This window comes from Nomascus leucogenys, chromosome 5 (assembly GCF_006542625.1).
Source record: "Nomascus leucogenys isolate Asia chromosome 5, Asia_NLE_v1, whole genome shotgun sequence".
Taxonomy (NCBI): Eukaryota; Metazoa; Chordata; class Mammalia; order Primates; family Hylobatidae; genus Nomascus; species Nomascus leucogenys.
Window position 1 is genome coordinate 13,691,743 of NC_044385.1, and position 24,908 is coordinate 13,716,650.

Here is a 24,908-nt window from a genome sequence, read left to right on the forward strand (position 1 = left end):
TTGGGTATAGGATTTCCTTCCTGCTGGTACCTGGCATTGAGGACAGTGGTTCTTCCCTGTGCTTTCTTTAGTGAGTCGCCACCCTCACGGGAAAGCACGGACCGGAAGATGAGTACTCATAGCTGCTGGTTGTCTGGGTCTTTCATGAGCGTAACTTTGTCTAATTGGATCCATTAGCTAACCAGTTTTCACCCAATTATAGGTGGGAAGCAATTTGCTTATGCTTTTGAAATGGTTGATTTTGGCATGTCTTTTAATGTCTAGCGGAAAGCAGAGAACAGAGAATGTATTGCGGATATTCTTAGACCCTCTTCTGGATGTGCTTATGAAGTTTGGTACCAATGCCTACATGCCCTTGCTGAAGACTGACAGATGCCTCCAGTTGCTGTTGAAGCTGTTGAACACATGCAGGTTGAAAGGTTCCAGTGCCCAAGATGGTGAGGATAAGTTGTTTCTCTTGGTATCTTGCTTGATATAGCATTGGTATTTAGAGTGAGAGGAAACTTCTGACTTTTTAAAATAAAAAGAAAACCTTTTATATAATTTAGAAAGTATATATATTTAAGAAATTATATAATTAGATATTAAGAAATTATATAATTTAAGAAAAATATTTATGGAGTATCTCCCAGTGGTGCTGGGGATTCAGTGGTGAAGGCGCAACCATCTGTTCTCGTGAGTTGACATTCTAGTGGTTTATATGTGTTGGTTACTGTAATGTAATTTCATTTGCTTTTTTAAAAAATCTATGCATGCTTATTGATTTCTAGACCATTTAAAATGATCACTATTTTGTATATGTTTAAGCAGGATCCATTTCTGATTGCCACTCTGCTAAAGCATGAGAATGGCAGTACTTTTATAATTACTTGTTTTTAAATATGTTCATCTCTGAGTACCATTTAAGTAGAAAATACTTCACAGAGAAAGTTAGTGATAGTAGTAGAAGCATTGAGCTCTTTCTTCTCTCCTTAAACTAAGGTATGTAAAACAGCAGTTGAAAATCCATAGACATCAGAGATGAGAGTAGTGACAGGTGAACGTCCCAGTCCTTCCTGACCAGTCTCATTTGCAGTTTTAGAAATTTCCTATTTAAAAATTCTAGAGGAGTATTAGTATTAGGTTGAACCTGAGAATAAAATTGATGTGATTATATTTTAATATATGCTTATGAAATATCCTGTTTTTTTATAATGATAGTAGCAGAACCAAATGCTATGAAAATACGGTAATTTTTTATAAGACTTTCAGCTCCTTAAGGGCATACATTTGAATTCACTGTAGCTGTCCTGACTATTTACTCCTATGCTCAGTGCTTTCAGTGTAGAACTAGGTCACATGTGCCCTTGAAAAATTGCTATAATTTTGGATACAGACAAAAGAATATGTGATATGTAAGTTACATATAAGTTAGGATGCAAAGTAATTAAACACCTGTGTACTCACATGCAACCTAAGAACGAATTTACCTGTTTAGTGCCCTCCTGTTACTCTGTCTTCCTATTTTGACTTTTATTACATCCATGAATTTTAGAAAAGGATTTTTAGCGCATATATGCTGTTCCTCAAGAAGATATTATTTTTTTAACTACTTTATTGAGGTGTAATTGATGTGTTAAGAGGCTTTACGTATTTAATGTATGCAACTTGATGAGTTTGGGGATAGGTATAAACCCTGAAACCATCACCACCATCAGAGCCATAGACGTATCCTTCACCTCCCAAAGTTTCCTCCCGCTCCTATTATTATTACTATTTGTAATAAGAAGACTTAACCTAAGATCTGTCCTCTTATCAAGTATGAGTTAGAGGTAGAAACTTGGGGGAGCCATTAACATACAGGTGGTATTTAAGGTCATGAGACTGGATGAGAGTGTTAGGGGAGCAAGTGTAGACAGAGAAGGGGTCCAAGTACCTTGGGGACTTCAATGTCCAGAGATTAGGGAGGTGAAGAGGAACAGCAGAGGATACCTAGGGGAATTTATAGCCAGAGAAGAGGAATACCAGGAAGCCAGCAAAGAATGTGTTTCTGGGAGGAGGGTGGGAACCCACACCAGAGGCTGTTGATGCCCTGACAGAAGGACTGGGAATTGACCATCCAATTTAGCAACATGGAAATCAGTGGTGACCTCGACGGAAGCAATTCGGGGCAGTGGTGGGGGCCACTCGGAGAGAAATGAAAATAGTGAGTAAAATAGCAAGTTTTTTATGTAGAGCAGCAGAGAAATGGAGCTGTTGGTGGTGAGGAACGAGAAGTTGTTTTTGTTTCCTTAAGAGGTGAATATAACCATGTTTATATGCTGATGGAAGTGATTTCATTGATGGAAGTTTTGAAGACATAAAGGGGTGGTATTTGCTGACTGGCATCCAAGCATAGGTGAGAGTGTACGGAATCCAGGGCACAAGTGGTTCTAGAAGGTTCCAGAAGGAGCACTGATAGAAAGAGGTAGGTACAGGTAGGTGGGTGGAAATAGGAGGTCGTAAAAGTTCTTTTCTAATTTTTTCTGTTTTTTTAAGGAAAGAGGAGATAGAGTGAGGGTGGGGGTGGAAGTGTTGGCAGTGTGAGGACAGGGTATAAGCATCTGTCTGGGAAAGAGGCTTTGTGAGTGCTCTAAGGCAGTGCTCTAGGATTGCTGGGCTTGCTGAGCGCGCCCTTGAGGTTGCGATCTTGAATTCACAGTGACGGCAGTCCAGACGGCTATGTTTTCCTCCAGCCTGTGATGTGCAATACCATTTTACTGTGCCTAATCAGATGAGATTCAGGGATTGTCATTCTGCAGATACAGTTTTTATAAAATGATGTTTCCATGATTATATGTTTAATCTGCAATAACTGTATAATGTTTACTTTTAAATTTGAGGAAACATACTTTTAGTTACAATATAGCTTCCCTTTCATTACACTGGATTGTATGAGCCTTCAATAATCATTACTGCTTCTGCCCTCACTACTGGCTGAATTTGTCACTGTGGTGGGTCTGGTCTTTGCTGAGTCTCGCTTTTTTCGTGCAAGTGATCTCTTGTCTATTGGAACTTTTCTTCCTGACATAGCTTTTTATACAGTTAGTTTTACGCATAGATAGTTTTATACATAAAGTAAAATTTACATTTTCACTATATTTAAGTGTACAGTTCTGTGACATAGAGTGTGTTCACGCTGTTGTGCAGCCATCACCATCATCCATCTCCAATTTTCCTCTTCCTGAACTGGAACTCTGTACCTGCGAAACACTAATTCCCCATTTCCCTCTTTCCCCAGGCCCTGGCAATCACTATTCTACTTTCTGTCTCTATGAGTTTGACTCCTCTGGGTACCTCCTAGAAGTGGAATCATACAGCATTTGTCCTTTTGTGTCTGACTTATTTTTATGTCACTGAACATCGTGTCTTCTGGGTCCATCCATGTTGTAGTATGTATCATGCTTTGATTCCTTTTAAAGGCCGAATAATATTCTGTTGTTTGGCTAGATTATAATTGGTTATCCATTCATCTGTTGATGAACAATTGGATTTTTTTCACCTTCTCTTTTGTGAATAATGCTGCTGTGAACATGGGTGTACAATGTTCAGGTCTGTTTGAGTCCCTGCTTTCAGTTCTTTTGGAAGTGAAATTTCTGTATCATATGGTAATTCTGTTTAATTTTTTGAGGAACTGCCATACACTTTTCCACAGTGGCTGCACCATTTTACATTTTCACCAGTAGTACACAAGGGTATCAGTTTTTCCACATCCTCTCCAACACTCGTTAATGGGCTTTTAAAAATAATAGCCATCCTAATGGGGATAAAGTGCTACTTCATCATGATTTTGACTGTGATCGCTTTTTGACTAATACTGGTACCACTTCTTTTGGAATTCAGTTTACTGCTATAAATTATGTGAGGCATAGACTAGGAAACCAAACCATAATTTTTTTTTTTTTGAGACGGAATTTTGCTCTTGTTGCCCAGGCTGGAGTGCAATGGTGTGATCTCGGCTCACCGCAGCCTTTGCCTCCCGGGTTCAAGTGATTCTCCTGCCTCAGCCTCCCGAGTAGCTGAGATTACAGGCATGCACCACCATGCCCGGCTAATTTTGTATTTTTATTAGAGACGGGGTTTCTCCGTGTTGGTCAGGCTGGTCTTGAACTCCCAACCTTAGGTGATCCACCTGCCTCAGCCTCCCAAAGTGCTAGGATTATAGGCATGAGTCACTGTGCCCGGCCCCAAACCATAATTTTTATTCTGGCTTGAATTTTTGCCCACAGTTTGTATATTGTGACAGGGTGTTAAATTCAGAGATGTGGCAGTGACCGGGGGGGATGTGCCTTGAGGGTGAGATAGAGGCTCTTCTGTATTGCAGTAATTAAGAGGAGCCACTGGGGTAGGGATGATAATATTGGATGCTTTGAAGGCAGCTACTTTTCTTCAAGTCTTTCTGTTCTCTCTTCTCCAAGGCCTAAACTTTCCCTTGAAATCTCAAATTTATTTTAATTGAATGGGTTTGTATATATGAGGAAAGTAAATCTATTCTATGCTATTAATGTAAGTTTGATATTTAAGGAGTTGACTATATATATAGGAGAAAGAAAAGACAGAGTAGTATGGAATATGGAAGACAAGAGTATTCTGTTTTTCTCATATTCATTGGTTATAGTTTTTAATTTTTTAATAAAGGCTTTTACTTTCCAGTCATTTGCTGGTGGCTTCTTGACCTGGCAAGTGACTCATGAGATACTCCAGAGGCTATATAATATAGCCCCTGGGTAACATGAAAATTTAAAATTAATTTTTAATGTATGTAATCTCTTAATGAACACTTCTCAGAGTGATAGATACGGCATTTTATGAAGTGTCTATTAAATCTTCTGCCAAGTTAGTCCTTTGTCAGATATGTGGTTTGCACATGTTTTCTTCTTGTCTGCAGCTTATCTTTTCATTTTCTCAACAGTGTCTGTTGCAGAGCCAAAGTTTTTATTCTGATCTAATCCAGTTTATTTTTGTTTTGTTTTATGGATCGTGCAGTAGGTATTACGACTGAGAACTCTGCCTTAGCCCCAGGTCATATAGGATTTTTCTCCTTCGTTTATTATTTTACTTTTAGACTTGTGATATTCTTAGGGTTAATTTCTAAGGTGTAAGGTTTAGGTCAAGGTTAGTGTTTTTGCCTTTGCTGGTGTAGTTGCACCAGCACCATTTGTTGGAGAGACTGAGTATCCTTTCTATGTTGAATTGTTTTTTACTTTTGTCAAAAATTAATTGGCCATGATGGAAACAATCCAAAGTAGATGGGTAGATGAATGGATAATATGTGGTTTATACATACTCAGCCATAAAAAGGAATGAAGTAGTAATACATGTTACAACATGGATAAACCTTGAAAACATTATCTTAAGGGAAAGGTGATCACTAAAGACCACATATTATATGATCTCATTTAAATGAAATGTCCGGAATAGGCAAATCTACAGAGACAGAAAGTAGATTGGGGTTGCTTAGGGCTGGGAGAAAATAGGGGTTGAGGGCCTGATGATTTAAAGGGTATGAGGTTTCTCTTTGAGGTGATGAAATGTTCTAATATTGACTGTGGTGATGGTTGCACATATCTGTGACTATACAAGAAACTATTGAATTAGATGCCTTTAATGGGGGAATTGAATGCTCTGTGAATTCTATCTCAAAAAATTGTTTACAAATAATTAATTTGGCCGTATTTGTGTTGATGTAATTCTGGACTCTTCTGTTCTTTTGATCTAAGTGTTTATTCCTTTGCCAATACCACAAGGTTTTGGTTACTGTAGATTTATAATAAGTCTTAAAATAGGTAGTGTGGTTCTTTTGAATTCTTTTTTGTCCAAAAATATTTTTAGCTATTCTAGTTCCTTTACCTTTCCATATAAATTATATCATCAACTTATATGTACCTACAAAAAAAAAAAGTCCTGCTGGGATCTTGACTGGAATTGCATTAAATGCATAGATCAGTTTTTGGAGAATTGCTTTCTTATGCTGAAACTTTTAATACATGAATATGGTATTTCTGTACATTTATTTATTTATTTATTTAGAGACAGGCTCTTACTTTGTCACCCAGGCTGGAGTACAGTGGTGCAATCTCAGCGCACTGCAGCCTCCACCTCCCGTGTTCAAGCAATCCTGCTGCCTCAGCCCCCTAGGTAGCTGGGACTGCAGGCACTCACCACCATGCCTGGTTAATTTTTGTATTTTTAGTAGAGATGGGGTTTCGCCGTGTTGTCCAGGCTGATCTCAAACTCTTTACCTCAGGTGATCTGCCCACCTCAGCCTCCCAGAGTGCTGGGATTACAGGTATGAGCCACTGCACCTGGCCTGTCTCTGCATTTACTTAGGTTGTCTGTGATTTTTTTCATCAGTTTTATAGTTTTCAGCATATAGATCTTACACAGGTTTTGTAAGATTTATAACTATTTCTTTTGAGGGGAAGCTGTTGTAAATGATAGTTTTAAAAATTTCAATTTTTAACTGTATGTTGCTAGTATATAGAAATATGATTGATTTTGGTATGTTGACCTTGTATCCTGTGACTTTGCTGAAGGACGTAATTCTAGGAGTTTGTTTGTTTGAAGGTTCCTTGGGATTTTCTTTGTAGACAATCATGTCATCTGTGAATAGGGGCAGTAGAATTGTCTGTAGTATTCCCTTACTCTTTTAATGCCTGTTGGGTCTGTAGTGTTAGCTCTGTCTTCTTATTCCTAATAGTGATAATTTGTGTGTGTGTGCGCGCGCGCGTGTGTGTGCTTACTCATGTGCACTCTCTCTCTCTCTCTCTCTGTCTCTGGTCTGGCTTGCTATTGGTTTATCATTTTATTGACCTTTTCAAAGAACCTTTTTGGTTTCACTGATTTTTTTTATAGATTTTTTTTTTTTGGTCAATTTCATTGATTTCTGTTTGGTTCTTTCTGCTTGTGTTTGGTTTATTTTGCCTTTTTTTCCTTTTAGTGTTAAGGCAGAAGCATAGATTGTTGATTTTAGATGTTTCTTGTTTTCTGAAATGACAGTGCTATTAATTTTCCTCCAAGTGTTGCTTTAACTATATCCCACAAATTTTGGCATGTTGCATTTTCAGCTCAAAATATTTTCTAACTTTCCTTGACGCTTTCTCTTTGACCCATGAATTATTTAAAACATCTTTGGAGACTTTCCTATTATCTTTCTGTTACTGCTTTCTAATTTAATTACATTGTGGTCACATAGCATACGTCATATGATTTCAGTTTTTAAAATTTTTTTAAGTTTATGTGGGATATAGTCTATCTTGGTGAATGTTTCATGTACTCTGGAAAAGAATATTATTTTACTAGTGGCTGACGTGTTCAATAAATGTCAGTTATATCCAAGAGTTTTCATGGTGTTTTTTAGTTCCATATCCTTGCTGATTTTCTGTTTATTCCTTGTATCTATTACTGAGAGAGGAACCTTGAAATCTCTGTTTCCCAGGCTGGAGTGCAATGGTGTGATCTTGGCTCACTGCAACCTCCGCCTCCCGGGTTCAAGCGATTCTCCTGCCTCAGTCTACCGAGTAGCTGGGATTACAGGTGCCCGCCATCATGCCTGCTAATTTTTGTATTTTTAGTAGAAATGAGGTTTCACCATGTTGGCCAGGTTAGTCTCGAACTCTTGACCTCAGGTGATTCAACCGCCGTGGCCTCCCAAAGTGCTAAGATTACAGGCGTGAGCCACCATACTGGGCCTTTGATTTTCATTTCTCTCTTTCCTCTCTTTTGGGCAGTTTGAACATTATTTAGTATTCCATTTAAATTCAGCCTTTTTTTTTTTTTTTTTGTGGTTGCCTTAGGATTGCAGTACATATACTTTGTACAGTCTGTTTGGAATTAATATTTACCACTTGAAGTGAATATAGAAACTTCCCTTCTGATAGGGCCCTTCTTCCTTTCCCCTGTCTGTGGTAGTTGTCTTATATTTACATTTGTTGAAAACACTGCAAGATGTTATAATTTTTGCTTTTAACCAACAAACAAATTTTAAAGAACTCAAGAGAAAAGGGCCTGTTATATTTACTTACATGTTTACAGGTCTCTTTTGCCCTTTGTTCCTGATAGTCCAAATTTCCCTATGGCATCATGTCCTTTTTGTTCAAAAAAACTTCTTTTAGCATTTCTTTTGGAACACATTTGTTGCAGTGAATTCTCTTAGTTTCCCTCATCTGAGAATATCTTTATTTCACCTTCATTTCTGAAGGATATTTTTTCTGGATATAAAATCCTGGCTTGATAGATCTTATCTTTCATCAGTTTAAAAATGCTGTTCCATTTGCCTCTGGTTTCTCGCGAGAACTCCATAGTCGTCAGGTTGTTCTTTGGCAATGTCATTTTTCTCTGTTTTCAAGATTGTTTTTTCATCAAGCTTGTTTTTAGCAGTTTGGCTGCCCTTTGTCTGGGCATGAATTTCTTTGGATGTATCCTTTTAGATTTCCCTGAAACTTCTTGAATCTGTAGGTTTATACCCTTTATCAGATTTGGAAAGTTTTCAGCCGTTTCTTTATACAGATACTTCTTCAGCCCCACTGTCTTTCTCTTTTCTTTCTGGAGCTGTGATGGCATGAAAAAATAAGATCGTTGTTATCCCACAGATCTCTAGTTCTGCTTCTTATTTTTTCAACCATTTTTCTCTCTGTTGTTCAGATGTCATATTTTTGTTGATCTGTTTTCAAGTTCACTGACTCCTCTCACATCTTTTGTTATTCATCCCATTCAGTGAATTTATTTCAGTTATTGTACTTTTCAATTATAAAATTTCTATTTGGTTTTTCTATATATCTTCTGTTTCTTTGCTGAGGATTTCTAGTTTCCATTTCCTTCAAGATTGTCATTGATTGCTTGCTAAAGCTTTTTTATTAGAGCTGCTTTAATGATTTTTGTCAAACTATCCTAACACCCAAGTCATCTTGTTGGTGTTATCTCTAGATTTTTTTTTCCATATCAGCTGGGGTTTTCCTGGTTCTTCATATGTTTAGTAATTTTGGATTATATCCTAGCTGTTTTGAATATTGTAATATGAAACTCTGAATCTTGTTTAAATCCTATGGAGAATGTTGATACTGTTGTCCAGTACACAGTCAACCTGGTTAGGTTGAGGCCTCAAATTCTGATTTAGCTTCTGTGGGTGCTGCTTCTGCTGTCAGTTTTGTCTTCACCTCCTTGGCCATGCTCTTTGGACCCATGCCACATGCATTCCATCTGTTGGCTGCTCTGGGAACTGGCCAGTGGGCAACTCTGTTCATTCAGTCCTGAAAGTCTGTGGTGTGCTAATTAGCATCAGATCCGTGCATGTGCAGCTTGGAGGTGAGCCCAGGAGTTCATAAACAGCTTTCCGAGGCTGCTTTCCTGCATCCCTCCCTCTCTGGAATCCAGTACTCACTGTCTGCTCTCCTGGAGTTCTCCTGTTTCATTCCCTGACCAGAAAGCTGGTGCCCATTCTGCTGCCCACCTTGTTGACTGCTTCTGCATCTGGTTACAATTGGGAGGAGGACCAGAGGGAGAAACATTAGTAAACTCACCACTGTTCAGTGTTACTTCTCTCTGAATCCACCTGCTATTTTTTCCTTGTAGAGTTTTCAAATAGCTGCTTCATGCATTCTGTCCAGGTTTTATAGCTGTGTTCAGTGGTGGAGGGAAGAGTGTTCCTGATCCATCCTACCCACAACTGGAACTCCTAAGTGACTTAAGATTAAGTATAGCTTTCCCCATGGGGTGAATGATTATTATATTATTGCAATTTATTTTTGGCAAGTGATTCATGTGCTTAGCCCAGTTACACATTTACTAGAATATCTGGTGTGTTTTGTACCAAAGAACTGCTATCATTTTAGTTGCATGCTTTTTGTCCCCCATACAGATGAGGTGTCTACTGTTCTTCAGAACTTTGTCATGTCTACTACAGAGAGCATTTCTGAATTTATCCTCAGAAGACTTACTATGAATGAGCTAAATAGTGTAAGTATTCATTGGAATAACTTTCTTTTTCATTTCTTTCATTCTTTTCACCAATATTTGAGTGATCACTGACACTGTATTACATTGAAAAGAAAAATTAATTTTCTCAAGAAGCGGTCTTAGGAAGCAGCAAAAAAAACCTTAGACTTTGGAGTCTCCTAGTTCCAATTCCATCTGTATTGTTAGCTATGACCTTGGGCAAGTTACATAGATCTTCTGAGCCTCACCACATTTACATCCAAGGGTTTGGAGAGTTTCAAATGATGTAACATATTTGAAGTACTCACACATTCAATGCATTTTGGGGCCCATATCTCGAGATTCTAATGTAGCAGGTTTGAGACCAGACCCTGAGTGGGGGTGCATGTGTGTTAAAGCTCCATCAGTGATTCTTAAATGCAATTAGGTTTTAGGTATAGAGGATGCTCTGTGACTGTAGCTGTCTTCTCTATCTCTAGACTGTACATAATTTGTTCTTTTCGGATATGTAAACAAGCTTTTCCCCTTAAAGAATACCTTGAAAATACCAGTTCTTATATGAATGTCTGTTAATTTTTGTTTGTTTAAAATCTCTAGGGACAAATGTTGAAATGACTTGAATGCTTACATTGCCAATAAAATGAGAAAACATTCTTACTTTAAGAACTTTTATTTAAATACCCAATTAAATATTGATACATTTGTTTGACAGCTTACGCAGGTTTGAAAATATAAAAATACAAGGACTCAACTGAAAGACTTGAGATTTTATTATAGAAAGGCAAGGAAACTATTATGAAAATCTCTTTGGAGTGGGGAATATTTATCTATATCTTTCTTAATTTTTATCAAGCAATCATTAATATGAATTCTAGTACACCTAAAATTTTAAGAAGGCATTTATTTATTTTTAATTTTTGTGGGTACATAGTCGGTGTATGTATTTAACCAAGAAGTCATTTAAATATCTAACTTTAAAATTTAAGTTTTGCTCCAATACTAATTTTATCCTCAGTATTATTTTTACCTTTTTATGTGGGAAATTTCTAAACATATATAAAAGAAGTTTAATGACCCTCCCTTATGCTTATATGATGACCCATTATATAACATGTTTTTGTTTGTTTGGATTTTGAAGCTAAAAATAACTTAAAGGGAAAGCTCGATGTTATTTTATCTTTTAGATGCAAAGATTTTAAAAAGTAATTCCATATATGATAGTTTTAAGTTGTTTTGAAAAAGCCATTCTTTAATAAATTAATTAGAATTCCCACTTAAGTACGTTTGTTTAGTAGCTTAGAGTTTAATAAAATTCTCTTCCCACACTTTCTCCTGTCAGCAGTGTGCTGGTCAGTGTTTAATGACTGACTCTCTAGGGGAAAAAAGAGCTTGCCTCTGTAGTATTTACCAATTTCCACAGCCGATTTCAACCTACCAATGTGAGGCCACTGAGTTGGAAAGACAGATGATCTTCGGTCTTTGCGATGCTGGCTGGGTCTGCTGCTACGCCGCTGCCTCTCTTAGTTCACAGAGGAAATAGTGGCTGTCAGGCTGGAATGCTCTCAATTTCCAGTTGCCAGATGTATGGACTTATGCTATACACTCACCCACACCTGAACTCATCCTCCCTGTCTTCCCTTTGTTACAAGAGAGTAAGGAAATTGGGATTTCTTCTGTCTCCATTTTCTTAAGCGCTTTACACCATTGTCTTCTTTCTTTCTTGTGTTTTCAACTACTACTTTTCTCCTGAATTCTTTTCATGAGCATTTTAACAGGTTTAAGCGTCCTCATTTTATTTATTCATTTATTTTTTATTTTTCTGAGATGGAGTCTCGCTTTGTCACCCAGGCTGTGGTGCAGTGGCACGATCTCGGCCCACTGCAACCTCCACCTCCCGGGTTCAAGCAATCTCCTGCCTCAGCCTCCCAAGTAGCTGGTATTACAGGCATGCACCACCGCGCCCGGCTGATTTTTGTATTTTTAGTAGAGACGGAGTTTCACTCTGTTGATCAGGCTGGTTTTGAACCCCTGACCTCAGGTGATCTGCCTGCCTTGACCTCCCAAAGTGCTGGGATTACAGGCGTGAGCCACTGCACCCAGCCAAGGGTCCCTCATTTTAAAAGAACCCTCTCTCAATTTCATGTTCCCTTCTAGCACCCTATGTCCTTCTCTTTAAGCAGACTCAATTTAATTCTAATTTGACTTTTATCTTTGTTACAACACAGAAATGACTCTCACTAAAGTTGTCAGTGACTTTTTTCATAAACTTAATGGTTACTTTCTGAACTGTATTTTTCTTTATTCTTTAGTTCTAGTGAACACTGATGACCACCTCCCCCTTGAAACACTGCTTAACTTCTATGATGTCATTCTGTCATGCTTCTCCTGCCCCAGCCCCTGCATCTTTCTGGCCATTATTTCCATTTCTTCTTTGAATATCCATTCTCTGCTCCCTAACCTTTGAAGCCAGAGCTCTTTAAAGCTTGTCCCTGACCCCTTCTTTTCTCGTTCTTTCCCCTGTCACTTGATGATCTCATCTACATCCCCAGCTTCAGTTCTGCCAGGGACGCTCAAATCTCTGTCTCCACCTCAGACCACCTTCTGAGCTTAACGCCCATAGTCGCTTGCTGTATGATGGTGTCAATTGAATTTCTCACACTGTTCAAAACTGACTCCTTCATCATAATTCCTACGGAAGGTTCTCCAGGTTACTGTCGCAGTGAATGTCCCACCATCCTGCCAGTTTCTTAAGCCAAAAACTTAGGAATCCTCCCTGGCACCTTCATCCCTCACTCTTGCCCTTATGTTCAGTCTTGTAATTGTTACCTTCTGTCTGCACTGTATCCTAGCACCTGGCAAAGTGCTTGGCATCCAGTGGTTGCTCAGTAAAAACTGATTAAATTACTTCCTGTGTGCTTTCTAAGTGCCATAGGAGGCCTTTTCTGGTATAGTAATGATATATTAATATAGTAATAATTTCTCCCATTGATTCCTTCAGAAACCCTGTGATGGATAAATATTACTATATTATGGACAAGGACAAGGTTAGGCAGTGACTGTGCATTCAGCACAATTATGGCACATTTCACAATTGAGTCATCCATCTCCCCACCTGGATTATGAGATCTTAACACAATAAGGCTTAGTAACGAAGAGTTAAATAACTTGTCCTATGTCACAGGGCTAGTGCATAGTAGAGCTGAATCCATTTTTTTCTGGGTTTATGAGTCAAAAAATTTGCATTTAAGTTGTTTAACCTCTCTGAAACTTAGTTGTCTTATGAAAGTGGGACAGTGATCTTTTTTGTGAGAAGTGATTTTTGTAAACAGTGGAAGTAGTCATTGTTATAACCGTTATCGTTATTATTTATGATGTACTAGCCCTGGGACGTAAGAATTGGTAGATGGTAATTTCTGCCATCTAAGGTCTGCCTCATAGGTGGGGAGACAGATGACTCAATTGTGAAATGCACCATAATTGTGCTGAATGCACAGTCACTGTGTAAGCACAGAGAAGGAGGTCCTTAGCTCTGCATGGGAGGTTATGGAAGGCTGCTTGGAGAAAAGAACTTATTTTCTCATCATTGTCTTGTTGTGGTCCTTTAAGTAAACTTTTCCTGCCTGAAGGATTGTAGTTTTGTGAAAATCATGGACCTTGCTTGTACCCTCAAGTGTTTTAATCCTTGTCTTAGGTTTCAGATCTGGACCGTTGCCATTTATACCTGATGGTGTTAACTGAGCTTATAAATCTGCATTTGAAGGTTGGGTGGAAACGGGGTAACCCTATTTGGAGAGTTATTTCTCTTTTGAAAAATGCTTCCATTCAGCATCTTCAAGAGATGGACAGTGGACAGGTAAGCCTCTTTGATTCAAGGTTTGTAGTTATCTTGAATAAGGCATACAGGGAATACATGTTCAGTTATTAAACACTATTTTGATACCATACAAAGCGTTAACTAAAATTCAGTTTTAAAATAGTACCCTCTGGTGATAAGATGTGGTTAAGATTGATAACTCTTTTTTTTTTTTTGGAGACGGAGTCTCGCTCTGTCACCCAGGCTGGGGTGCAGTGGTATCATCTTGGCTCACTGCAACCTCCACCTCCTGGGTTCAGGTGATTCTCCTGCCTCAGTCTCCTGAGTAGCTGGGATTACAGGTGCATGCCACCATGGCTGGCTAATTTTTCTATTTTTTAGTGGAGACGGGTTTTACCATGTTAATCAGGCTAGTCTCGAACTCCTGACCTCGTGATCCGCCCGCCTCGGCCTCCCAAAGTGCTGGGATTACAAGTGATACTCTTAATATAATTTTAAACATATAAGAGGCATTGATCTTAAAATCATTTAGATATAGACATTTCACCTGTGCTAGGTCTTTTGCCCAAACATGTCCAGTAAAGGACATTTTATAGTCTGACATCATTGCCCTCCATGCTTGGCTTCCTACTTCATTTTTCAGCCTAGCTGTCCACTGTCCACTGCCTTTCCCCCTCCTTCCCACAGTGCCATGACGTTGCAGCCACTCTAGGCTACTTAGAGTTTTACACATCACAAGCATGTGTCCTATCTTCCTCATGGAGGCTGTCATTCAGTCTGGTCCCTCCATGGAGAATGAGTGCCCCTCCTCCAGCATACACTTGGCAGCATCTGGTCTCCCCTTTTATGGACCAACTGGAATCTCTTTTCTCTTAGAGGTCTTCTTTGATTAGTATCTCACTCTCCTTCATCTTCCTGTTGCTCTTTATGCCTCATTTATAGTGTGTATTTCCATCTTTCTTGTTTTTGGAGTAATGTATGCATATATATCTTTTCCTATATATATATATTTGAAACAGAGTCTCGCTTTGTCACCCAGACTGAGTGCAGTGGTGTGATCTTGGCTCACTGCAGTCTCAGCCTCCTGGGTTCAAGCAATTCTCCTATCTCAACCTCCTGAGTAGCTGGGACTATAGGCGTGTGCCACCATGCCTGGCTAATTTTTGTTTTTTTAGTAGAGATGGGGTTTTGCCATGTTGGCCAGGGTGGTCTTGAACTCCTGACCTCAAGCAATCTGCCCGCCTCAGCCTCCTGAAGTTCTGGGATTGTAGGTGTGAGCCACAGCACCTGGCCTCAAGGCATTTTTTTTTTTTTTTTTTTTTTTTTTTGGAGACGGAGTTTGGCTCTTTTGCCAAGTCTGGAGTGCAGTCGTGCAATTGGCTCACTGCAACCTTGGCCCCCCAGGTTCAAGCGATTCTCCTGCCTCAGCCTCCCGAGTAGCTGGGATTGTAGGTGCCCGCCACCATGCCCGGCTAATTTTTGTGTTTTTAGTAGAGATGGAGTTTCACCATGTTGGCCAGGCTGGTTTTGAACTCCTGACCTAGGTGATCCACCCACCTCAGCCTCCCAAAGTGCTGGGATTACAGGCGTGAGCCACCACGCCTGGCCAAGGCATTTCTTAAACATGGCACAATAAGGCTTAGTAATGAAGAGCACAGGCTTTGGAATTAGAGTTGCTGGGTTTGAATTCTGGCTTTATTTTTGCTAACTGTGTGACCTACATTATTTAACCCCTCTGTGTCTCATTTACTGCACCTGCAAAATGGGGATTATAGAGCTGATGTGGGAATTAAAGAAAGCTCATACATGTTAAGTCTTTAGAACTGTACCTGGCAGATAGAAAGTCCTCAATAAAAGTTAGCCATTTTCACTTAACATGTGGTAAGAGTTTAATTAGTTGAACTCAATCAGTCTAACTAGTCCGGGCTACTAAGAAAAACAAGAAGGTACTCGACTGCTTTAATAATTTAATTTTATTCTAGGAGGAAATGATAAAGAAGATGATTAATATTTCAGCATCCTGTCTAGTACCTATTAGTCTGTTAGTGTTATGAAAGAACATTGTGAGTTCTAAATATACAACCAAACCATGAACCATGCCACAGTAACTCTTATTCTTAAAAATTGGCTTCCTTTAGTAATTCACTGAATTACATTAAGGTTAGCGGGGACCATAGTTGGCTCAAAGGTAACACTAAATTCTATTTCATATGTTGGCAGTGTTGATATGTAAAATTTTTCTGTAGAGATGGTTGATTTATTTTTGGAGAGTGAGAGAGGGGTATGGAATAAGTAGAAATTTCCTTTCTGATACAGACATTACTGGTTGGGAGTATTTGAGGGAACTGCTGTAATCTCTCAGTGCTGTTGTTTTCTGTGTCTGACCTCTTGCCTGCACTCCTAGCTTGGTGAGAGATTGTTGATTTTCTCTTTAAGTATAGCCCAGGTTGTCTTGACTACCCTCCCCTACATGTAGAGTTCCAAGTGTTTTACTTGCAGTAACCCATTTGCTTAATCTTCACAATAACCCCGTGAAGTAGATTCTGTTACTGTCCCCATTTTACAGATGAGAAAACTAAGGTGTAGTATGTCTACACTCATACTGGTAGTAGCAGGTCTACACTCATACTGGTAGTAGCACAGAGCTAGGATTCAGACCTGGGCTTTGTGGTTCTTGAGTCCAGCTCTTAACTGCTGGGTTACGTGACTTCTCCAAAAGTAGCGTGCAGCTGATTGAGGGAATTATTTGTAACCTGGAGCCTTTTATTTTTTTTTTTTTAACATGTTTCGGCAGACAGTTAAAATAAGGCTCACCCATAGGAATGCTGCATGCAAATGTGTATGGGAGTAGGAGAAAGGTCAAGAAGGACTTACACACAGCTTTGAGTTCTGTACGTAGCGTATCTGTCATGTACTAGTTCCAGGTACCTGTTTACCAAATGAAAAGAACCCATTGTTGTCTTAATCTAAATTGCTGAGTTCTTATTGCTACTTTAAAATTGTCCACTGCCAATCTGTAGAGAAGTTGTGGAAGTGAGTGATGTGTATTGGATTTCCTTTTATTTCTCCTGATATTCAGGAGCAGGCAGGAAGAGGGAAAAGGAGAGCTTGAGCTTTCCATAGACTGGCAACTGAGGTCATTACTGATTAAGACTTGCGCCTATTAAATAAAACATTGTCATATTTCCTTTTCAGGAGCCAACACTTGGAAGTCAGATTCAGAGAGTAGTGAGCATGGCTGCCTTGGCCATGGTGTGTGAGGCCATAGACCAGAGGCCTGAGCTGCAGCTGGACTCTCTCCATGCTGGGCCCCTGGAAAGCTTCCTTTCCTCTCTTCAGCTCAATCAGACGCTGCAGAAGCCCCACGCAGAGGAGCAGAGCAGTTATGCTCACCCCTCAGAGTGCAGCAGGTACAGGGAAGGTTAAGGCTTAAAAATCCATTTCTGTTGTTGTCATCGTGGGTTCATGATTGCCCAACATTTTGGAGCTGAAGCTCCATTCAGGATGAAAGTGTGGTATAACATTATTCATCTCTGTTACTGGAGACTTGCTGACTTTTCTGCATCTAGTTTTCACTGAATCATTTAAGATGAGCAAAAGTACCTACTTTCAGAGAAGTTAGAAAATTAAGGTTTATGTGGTTTCCTTAGTTTTTGGTAGATAGGCTGTTTGATAATGACCATTTATATCTGTACACTGCCCCCCACCGCCTTTAGAAAGGATAGTGTGCTACGTGCAAAAGATGTGGAGGCAAGTTGGGGAAGTATGGCCTAGTAACTTTATTTTTTATTTCAGTGTTTTGGAAGAATCGTCATCTTCCCAAGGATGGGGAAAAATTGTTGCACAATATATTCATGATCAATGGGTGTGCCTCTCTTTCCTGTTGAAAAAATATCACACCCTTATACCAACCACAGGGAGTGAAATTCTGGAACCGTTTCTACCTGCCGTTCAGATGCCAATAAGGACTTTGCAGTCTGCACTAGAAGCCCTCACAGTTCTTTCTTCTGATCAAGTTTTACCAGTGTTCCATTGCTTGAAAGTGTTGGTTCCCAAGGTAAGATAGAGTGAAACATGAATTGAATAGTAACTATAGGAGTGGCGATCAAGTTTCTGAAATAAGTATGTATTTTTTTTTTTTTTCTACCAGCTTCTGACTTCCTCTGAATCACTCTGCATAGAGTCTTTTGACATGGCTTGGAAAATTATATCTTCTTTAAGCAACACTCAGCTGATATTCTGGCCTAATTTAAAAGCTTTTGTTCAGTTTGTTTTTGATAACAAAGTTCTTACCATTGCTGCCAAAATCAAGGGCCAGGCATATTTCAAAATAAAAGAGGTAACTAACTTTCTTTTCTTTTTGCTTTTCTTTTCATGTGTGTGAGCTTCAGCACATGAGGAACATGAGAGTTATATTTGCAATTAGATTTTTGGTTCTTTATTCCTTCAGTCAAAAACAGCTTTGAACCTTCTTAAATATCAAGAGTAAAAATGAGAAAATCTGACAAATGTAGAAGAGAAGGTACAAAACAGTAGCTTGGAGCCACATCTGCCTCAGAAATGGTTTGTTTGGTTCATACAGTATTGAAAATTTTGATTACCTGGCAACTTTTAATTGTTGGGAAATCTGGCCAGGCATGGTGGCTCATGCCTGTGATCCCACCACTTTGAGAGGCCGAGGCAGGTGGATCACTTGAGGTCAGGAGTTCAAGACAAGCCTGGCCAATGTGGCAAAACCCCGTCTCTACTAAAAATACAAAAATTAGCTGGGTGTAGTGGCACATGCGTGTAATCCCAGCTACTCAGGAGGCTGAGGCAGGAGAAGTGCTTGAACCCAGGAGGCGGAGGTTGCAGTGAGCTGAGATCACGCCACTGCACTCCAGCCTGGGCAACAGAGCAAGACTCCGTCTCAAAAAAAACAAAAAAAATTGGGAAATCTGTATGAAAAACTGGATTTCTTGGAAATGAGGTAATCTAGCAATACTGGTCATTCCTCCATGACAATGTAATTGATCGCTGGGTTGAGTAGGAGTTGGCATGTTCTTTCCACAATCAGTCTCATTTCACCCAGATACTTGAAGGCAGATGTCAGGCGCCATTTGTCATTGCACTTTGGCTGAGGTTTTTTTTTTTATGTAGAGAAATTTTTTCTGACTGTAACCCTTATCAAAAGGTCTTGCTGATTTCTGGAAGTATTTTCATTTGCAGCCACTGAGATAGTAAGGAACATACCAAGGTGGAATTCCAGTGTACCTCCTCAACCCCAGGGGAACAGGGAGAGTCAGATTCCGTTATTTCTCTGCAGCCTTGTGCTGCCTTTCTTGGTCCTTTTCTGCCCCACAGTACATACTTAGAGACACTGGTCTTTGCTGCCTCAGCCAAAGGAAGGCCACTGGCAAGATGCAAACAAAGGAAGCTGAATGTGTGTGGGGTGAGGTGTTTTCCCCTTTGGTTCTACTGCTTTGGTTGTTTCTCTTGAAGAGTTATGGATGAATATCACTATCAGTAAAATTTTATTTATTTTTATTATCAAGATATGAAACAGTAAGCTTTCTCTGATTATTGATCATCTTGCAAAGTTATTCTAACAGTAATGAATTTAACAGTTTTTAGACTATTCATGATTATGTTGAAACTAAGTAACAGTTTTTAGCAGCGCTGATTTTTTTAAAACTAAAAGGATAAAATGACCATTGTATTTTATTCCAGATTATGTACAAGATAATTGAAATGTCTGCTATAAAGACTGGCGTCTTCAATACACTGATAAGTTACTGCTGTCAGTCATGGATAGTGTCTGCTTCAAATGTGTCCCAAGGATCTTTATCAAGTGCTAAAAATTATAGCGAACTTATCCTTGAGGCTTGTATATTTGGAACTGTGTTTAGGCGTGATCAAAGGTAAAAGATGCTATTATTTCAACTGGTCATAACTTGTATTAAGTGCCTACTTGGGTATAGAATTATGTCTTTGTTTTGAGGCTTTCAATTAAAAGAATATAAATTATTAGTTAACTTTCACCTTGGGGATTTAATTTTTTTTCTATTTAAAACCTGTTGTTCTTTATCAAATGTTTTTTATGGAAAGACTTGTTCAGGATGTACAGACCTTCATAGAAAACCTTGGACATGACTGTGCGGCAAATATTGTTATGGAAAAGTAAGTATGGTAGATTTTCTCTGTTTTCACATAAATGAGATATTAAAAATTTAACATCATATGACAAACGTTCTGTATTTGCTAAATTTAATAAGTGACATCTAATATATTAATAAGATGGGATGAGCCTTCAAAAGTATGTTAGAACTTATAGTCCCTTGCTAATATATTGTCTTTACATCTTTCAGTATTCACTAGAATTTGATAAAATTTTAAAAGTCTTTAGTGCAGAGTCCAGCATAAACAAGGAAATGGTTATGGAGAGCTTAAAGCCCCTGTCTTTCTTTTGCGGGGATGGAATGATCATCAGCACAGACGCTTTATTCTCCAGTCCTTTTTTTGGCAGTACAGTTTAATATGAAATTAAAATTCACCATTTAACAAGTTAGTATGTTACACACAAAAATAGAATTACTCTTGGAACAGACTCTAAAGTTTTTGGTTTTTTAAAAACTTTATTGAGGTATGATTGACATGTAAAAAGCTGTACATAAGTTAATGTGTTTACAACTCGATGAGTGTGGGGATAGGCCCTAAAGTTTTGATTTCTGGGATAAAACTATTTTTATCTAACCACTGAATTAATTTTTTTGGAGCTTGTCAAATAGCTTTTTTTCAAGTTTTATCCTTTCACATGGCTTTCAAAAACGTGTATGTGTATTTATAAAGATGATTAAAATAGCATTGTATCATTCACTCTAATTTTAGAGCTTAGGACATCAAATGATTATAATATTTAGTTATCATAAAGTATTTGTTATTCTGAAAGTCCTATGTTTTAAATCATCTGTCACTCCTCATTAAATATGTACATTTTTTTCATTGTTTTTAGTTATTTTTTCTTGGCTGGCTTAGTGTGACAATAAAAGTCAATTTTTCTAGTTGGTGGTTGCCAAATAATTTGATTTTGATTTCTACTAGACAATTGCTTTGTTGTTAAATTAAAATATTTATTCACATTATAACAATTATAATGGAATGTGAACATACTGACGATTTCATTTAATTTATCTTTCCACATTTGGCTACTGAAAATGCCAGGTGTTGAGAGCACACAGTGCTTCCTGAGTTTGCCCTCAGTTGGAGAATGTGCACCGATAGTGTGTGGTATCGCAGGCCATTGATGTGTTTGATGTGCATTCATGCCCCTGAGTGAATGGAGGTATCTGTGGTCCTCTTTCAGGGACAGGCTCGTGAGCTGTGATCTGTTTTGTCCACAGATAAGGTATTATTGAACTAGGTTCAGCAGCATGTGCATTGATTCTCCAGAAATCTGAATGAATTTGTGCTCATTCATACTTTCTGTATAGACCCTCCTTGTAATATATTCATTTGTTATCTTCTATTATCTCTTCTAAATTAAAAAGTATTGTCATTAAGTATGGACCTGCTTAATTTTAGCAAACTTTGAGAGGTTTTGATCATGTAATGATATTTGAAACTAATATTTGATGTTATTTTTCTGTTTTGAAAATGTATTAACATAATTTATCATTTAATTTTTTTAGTACTAAGAGAGAAGACCATTATGTGAGAATTTGTGCTATCAAATTCCTGTGTTTATTAGATGGCTCCAATATGTCCCATAAGTTGTTTATGGAGGATCTTGCAATCAAGCTATTAGATAAAGTAAGTGTATTTTACTTTAAATTATCTTTGTAGTTAACAGTCAGAGGTCAACACTTGCTCTTTATGTTGCTAGAATATGTACTTCTGAATATCTTTTGTCAGGAGAAAACACAAAGTTTATGTTCTGTATTTTTAATTCAGTCTTGATTAGGGCTGGTCACACTGTGGCTCATGCCTATAATCCTAGCACTTGGGAGGCCAAGGCAGCAGAATTGCTTGAGGCCAGGAGTTTGCGACCAGCTGGGGCAACATAGTGAGACCTTGTCTCTACAAAAAGAAAAAAAGAAAAAAATCTTGGTTGGTAATTGTCCAACTCAAGTTTGGTTTTAGAGAACAATAATGATAATGTTTTTTCTGTACCATCTGTACTTCATTCTGTATTTTCCAGTGCCAGTCAAACCCGGTTATGTTGTTTGTTTGTTTGTTTTTTTCTTTTTTTGAGACAGAGTCTTGCTCTGTCGCCCAGGCTGGAGTGCAGTGGCATGATCTCAGATCTCGGCTCACTACAATCTCCGCCTCCCAGGTTCAAGTGATTCTTCTGCCTCAGCTACCTGAGTACCTGGGATTACAGGCAGCTACCACTACGCCCGGCCAATTTTTTTTTTTTTTTTTTTTTTTTTTTTTTGAGACAGAGTTTTGCTCTTGTTGCCCAGGCTGAAGTGCAAAGGCGTGATCTTGGCTCGTTGCAACCTCTGCCTCCTGGATTCAAGCGATTCTCCTGCCTCAGCCTCCCGAGTAGCTAGGATTACAGACATGCGCCACGATGCCTGGCTAATTTTGTATTTTTAGTAGAGATGGGGTTTCTCCATGTTGGTCAGGCTGGTCGCGAACTCCCAACCTCAGGTGATCCACCCTCCTTGGCCTCCCAAAGTGCTGGGATTACAGGCATGAGCCACTGCGCCTGGCCTAATTTTTGTATTTTTAGTAGAGACAGGGTTTCGCCATGTCGGCCAGGATGGTCTCGAACTCCTGGCCTCAAGTGATCCTCTTGCCTTGGCCTCCCAAAGTGCTGGGATTAGAGGAGTGACCTACTGTGCTTGGCCCCGGTTATGTTTAGAGTGCTATATTCATACATCGCTTTCTGTAAGAAATGGAATGAAAAAGTAAAAACTGAGAAAATGGCATCAAATGTTAGGAATTGATTGCTGTGATTTGAGAGCCCGTGAAAGATTACCCCAGGATTTGCTTCCATTGTAATATATTGTTATTTCTAGATCTGGGTGTGTGATGTTTGTCTAAGATTGATGAAAATTCCTTATTTATTAGATAAAAACAATCCAGTTAGGTTGTTTTTGAGCCTGCTAAATCATTTCTAAATGAACACTCTAGTGTCTGAAGAACAGGTTTAATAAACCTGGGGACAAGTTAGGTAGGAAGGGGTAGAGTTGAGCATGGTGCTCTGTTCCCCATGTAATGTTTAAATGACAGATACAGTTACCTGTCATTTAAAGCCGAGGTCAGCAGAGTGCCTGGTCTGCTTTCTGACCTTGGTGTGGACGTATGGATGACTACAGAACTCATGGAAGTCCCTCTGTTAAAACAGGAGTATTCATAATACTTTCATTTTCTGAGGGTAGCAGGTCAGCTTTATTGTATAAAACCTTGGAAATATTTTTTATGCAACAATTCCCTCTCTGTAGTGTTGGAGTCAAGGAAGATGTCCCAGAGGAAATAGTATGTTATTGGTTTTCTAAAAGATGAATAGAGTTTAAAGTGATGGGAGCTGGATATGGGTATTCTATCAGATGGATATTCTATCAGAACAAAAATACACGTTATAATATATATTTAGCTATTTAGATAAGGGGTCAGGGCTAGACATGGTGGCTCATGCCTGTAATCCTAGCACTTTGGGAGGCTGAGACAGGAGGATTGCTTGAGGTCAGTAGTTTGAAACCAGCCTGGGCAACACAGTGAGTGAGACTCCGTCTCAAAAAAAAAAAATTTTTTTTTTCAGAGAAGAGAGAGAGGGGTCAGGAGGGTCTAATCAGGTGACATTTGGGCCGAGCTCTGGATGATTTAAGGAGGACACCTGGAGAGGATGCTGTCCGGAGACCAAGTGAGGAAAGGTAGTGCTGCGTGGAGGACGAGGAGGTTGCAGGCCGGCTATCGGATTCGGCTGTTTCGGTCACCTCAACAAAGGCATTTCAGTGGAATGGCGGGATGAGAACCGAAGTAGAAACAGTTCAGAAGAAAATGGGAGTTTAGTGAGTGGAGACAGTGAGTATAGAGTCTCTTAGGAGTTCACCCTAGAAAAGGGAATAAAAGGGGTCGTTCCTGGAGGGGAACCTGGAGTTAAAGAAGGGGCTTTTTAAAGATGGGAGATAATTAGAACATGTTTGTATGTTGAAGGAAATGATCCAGTAGAGAGGGAAAAATGATGGGGAGAGGCCAGCAATAATCACATAGGCGAAATACTAGCCACTCGTACCCACTGGGATGGCTATCAAGAAAACAAACTAAAAATAATGAGCATTGGTGAGGATGTAGCAAAATTGGAACCCTCATGCACCACTAATGGGAATACAGAACGGTGCAGCTGCTTTGGAAAATGGACTTGAAAAAGCAAAATGCTTGTCTAGAGCAGTAATTCTTAAAGTGTGGTCTCTGGATCAGCAGTGTCAGCATCCCTGGGAACTTGTTAGAAATGCATATTCCTAGGCCCTGCCCCCAGTCTACTGAATCAGAAGCTCCGGGGGTGGTGCCCAGCACTCTGTTTTAATGAGCCCTTGTGATTCTGGAGCTGATACAGTTTAAGAACTATTGGTCTAGCAATAATGAAGGCCCAGATACAGCTGGAATACATATTTTTAAATGTTTAATTTTTGTGGGTCTATAGTAGGTGTATATATTTATGGGGTGTATGAGATATTTTGATATAGGCATACAATGTGTAATAATTACATCAGGTAAATGAGATATGTCACCTGAAGCATTTATCCTTTATGTTACAAACAATCCAGTTGTACTGTTAGTTATTTTAAAATGTACAATAACTTACTGTAGACTGTAGCCACCCTGTTGTACTATCAAATACTAGATCTTATTCATTCTAAGTATATTTTTATATTCATTAGCCATCCCCACACCCTCCCCCTACCACCACTACCCCTCCCAGCCTCTGTGACAACCATCATTCTGTTTTCTATCTCCATGAGTTCAATCGTTTTATTTTTTAGCTCCCACAAATAAGTGAAAACATGCGAAGTTTGTCTTTTTGTGCCTGGCTTATTTCACTGAACATAATGACCTCCAGTTCGGTCCATGTTGTTGCAGATGACAGGATCTCATTCTTTTTTATGGCTAAATAGTATTCCATTGTGTGGAATACATATTTTTGATGAAGTCAGTTGTG

The 24,908-nt window shown here is 38.9% G+C and overlaps 1 protein-coding gene across 8 annotated transcripts in view; it reads left to right on the plus strand.

The window, feature by feature from the left end:
• The window catches only part of TARBP1 (TAR (HIV-1) RNA binding protein 1), an 88,678-nt gene that overhangs the window by 31,064 nt on the left and 32,706 nt on the right, over positions 1-24,908 (plus strand). For 7 of the 8 annotated variants that reach the window (XR_004030065.1, XR_004030066.1, XR_004030067.1 and 4 more), the window contains 9 exons: positions 265-437; positions 9,875-9,972; positions 13,643-13,804; positions 16,961-17,175; positions 17,561-17,822; positions 17,916-18,104; positions 19,475-19,665; positions 19,853-19,924; positions 21,433-21,553. Coding sequence is in view for 5 of the 8 variants with exons in the window: in XM_003267273.3 (XP_003267321.2) it covers positions 265-437; positions 9,875-9,972; positions 13,643-13,804; positions 16,961-17,175; positions 17,561-17,822; positions 17,916-18,104; positions 19,475-19,665; positions 19,853-19,924; positions 21,433-21,553 (1,483 nt within the window). In the remaining 3 variants the exon portion in view is untranslated. The remainder of the gene's footprint in view (positions 1-264; positions 438-9,874; positions 9,973-13,642; positions 13,805-16,960; positions 17,176-17,560; positions 17,823-17,915; positions 18,105-19,474; positions 19,666-19,852; positions 19,925-21,432; positions 21,554-24,908) is intronic. The other variant, XM_030812659.1, reaches the window with a different exon arrangement.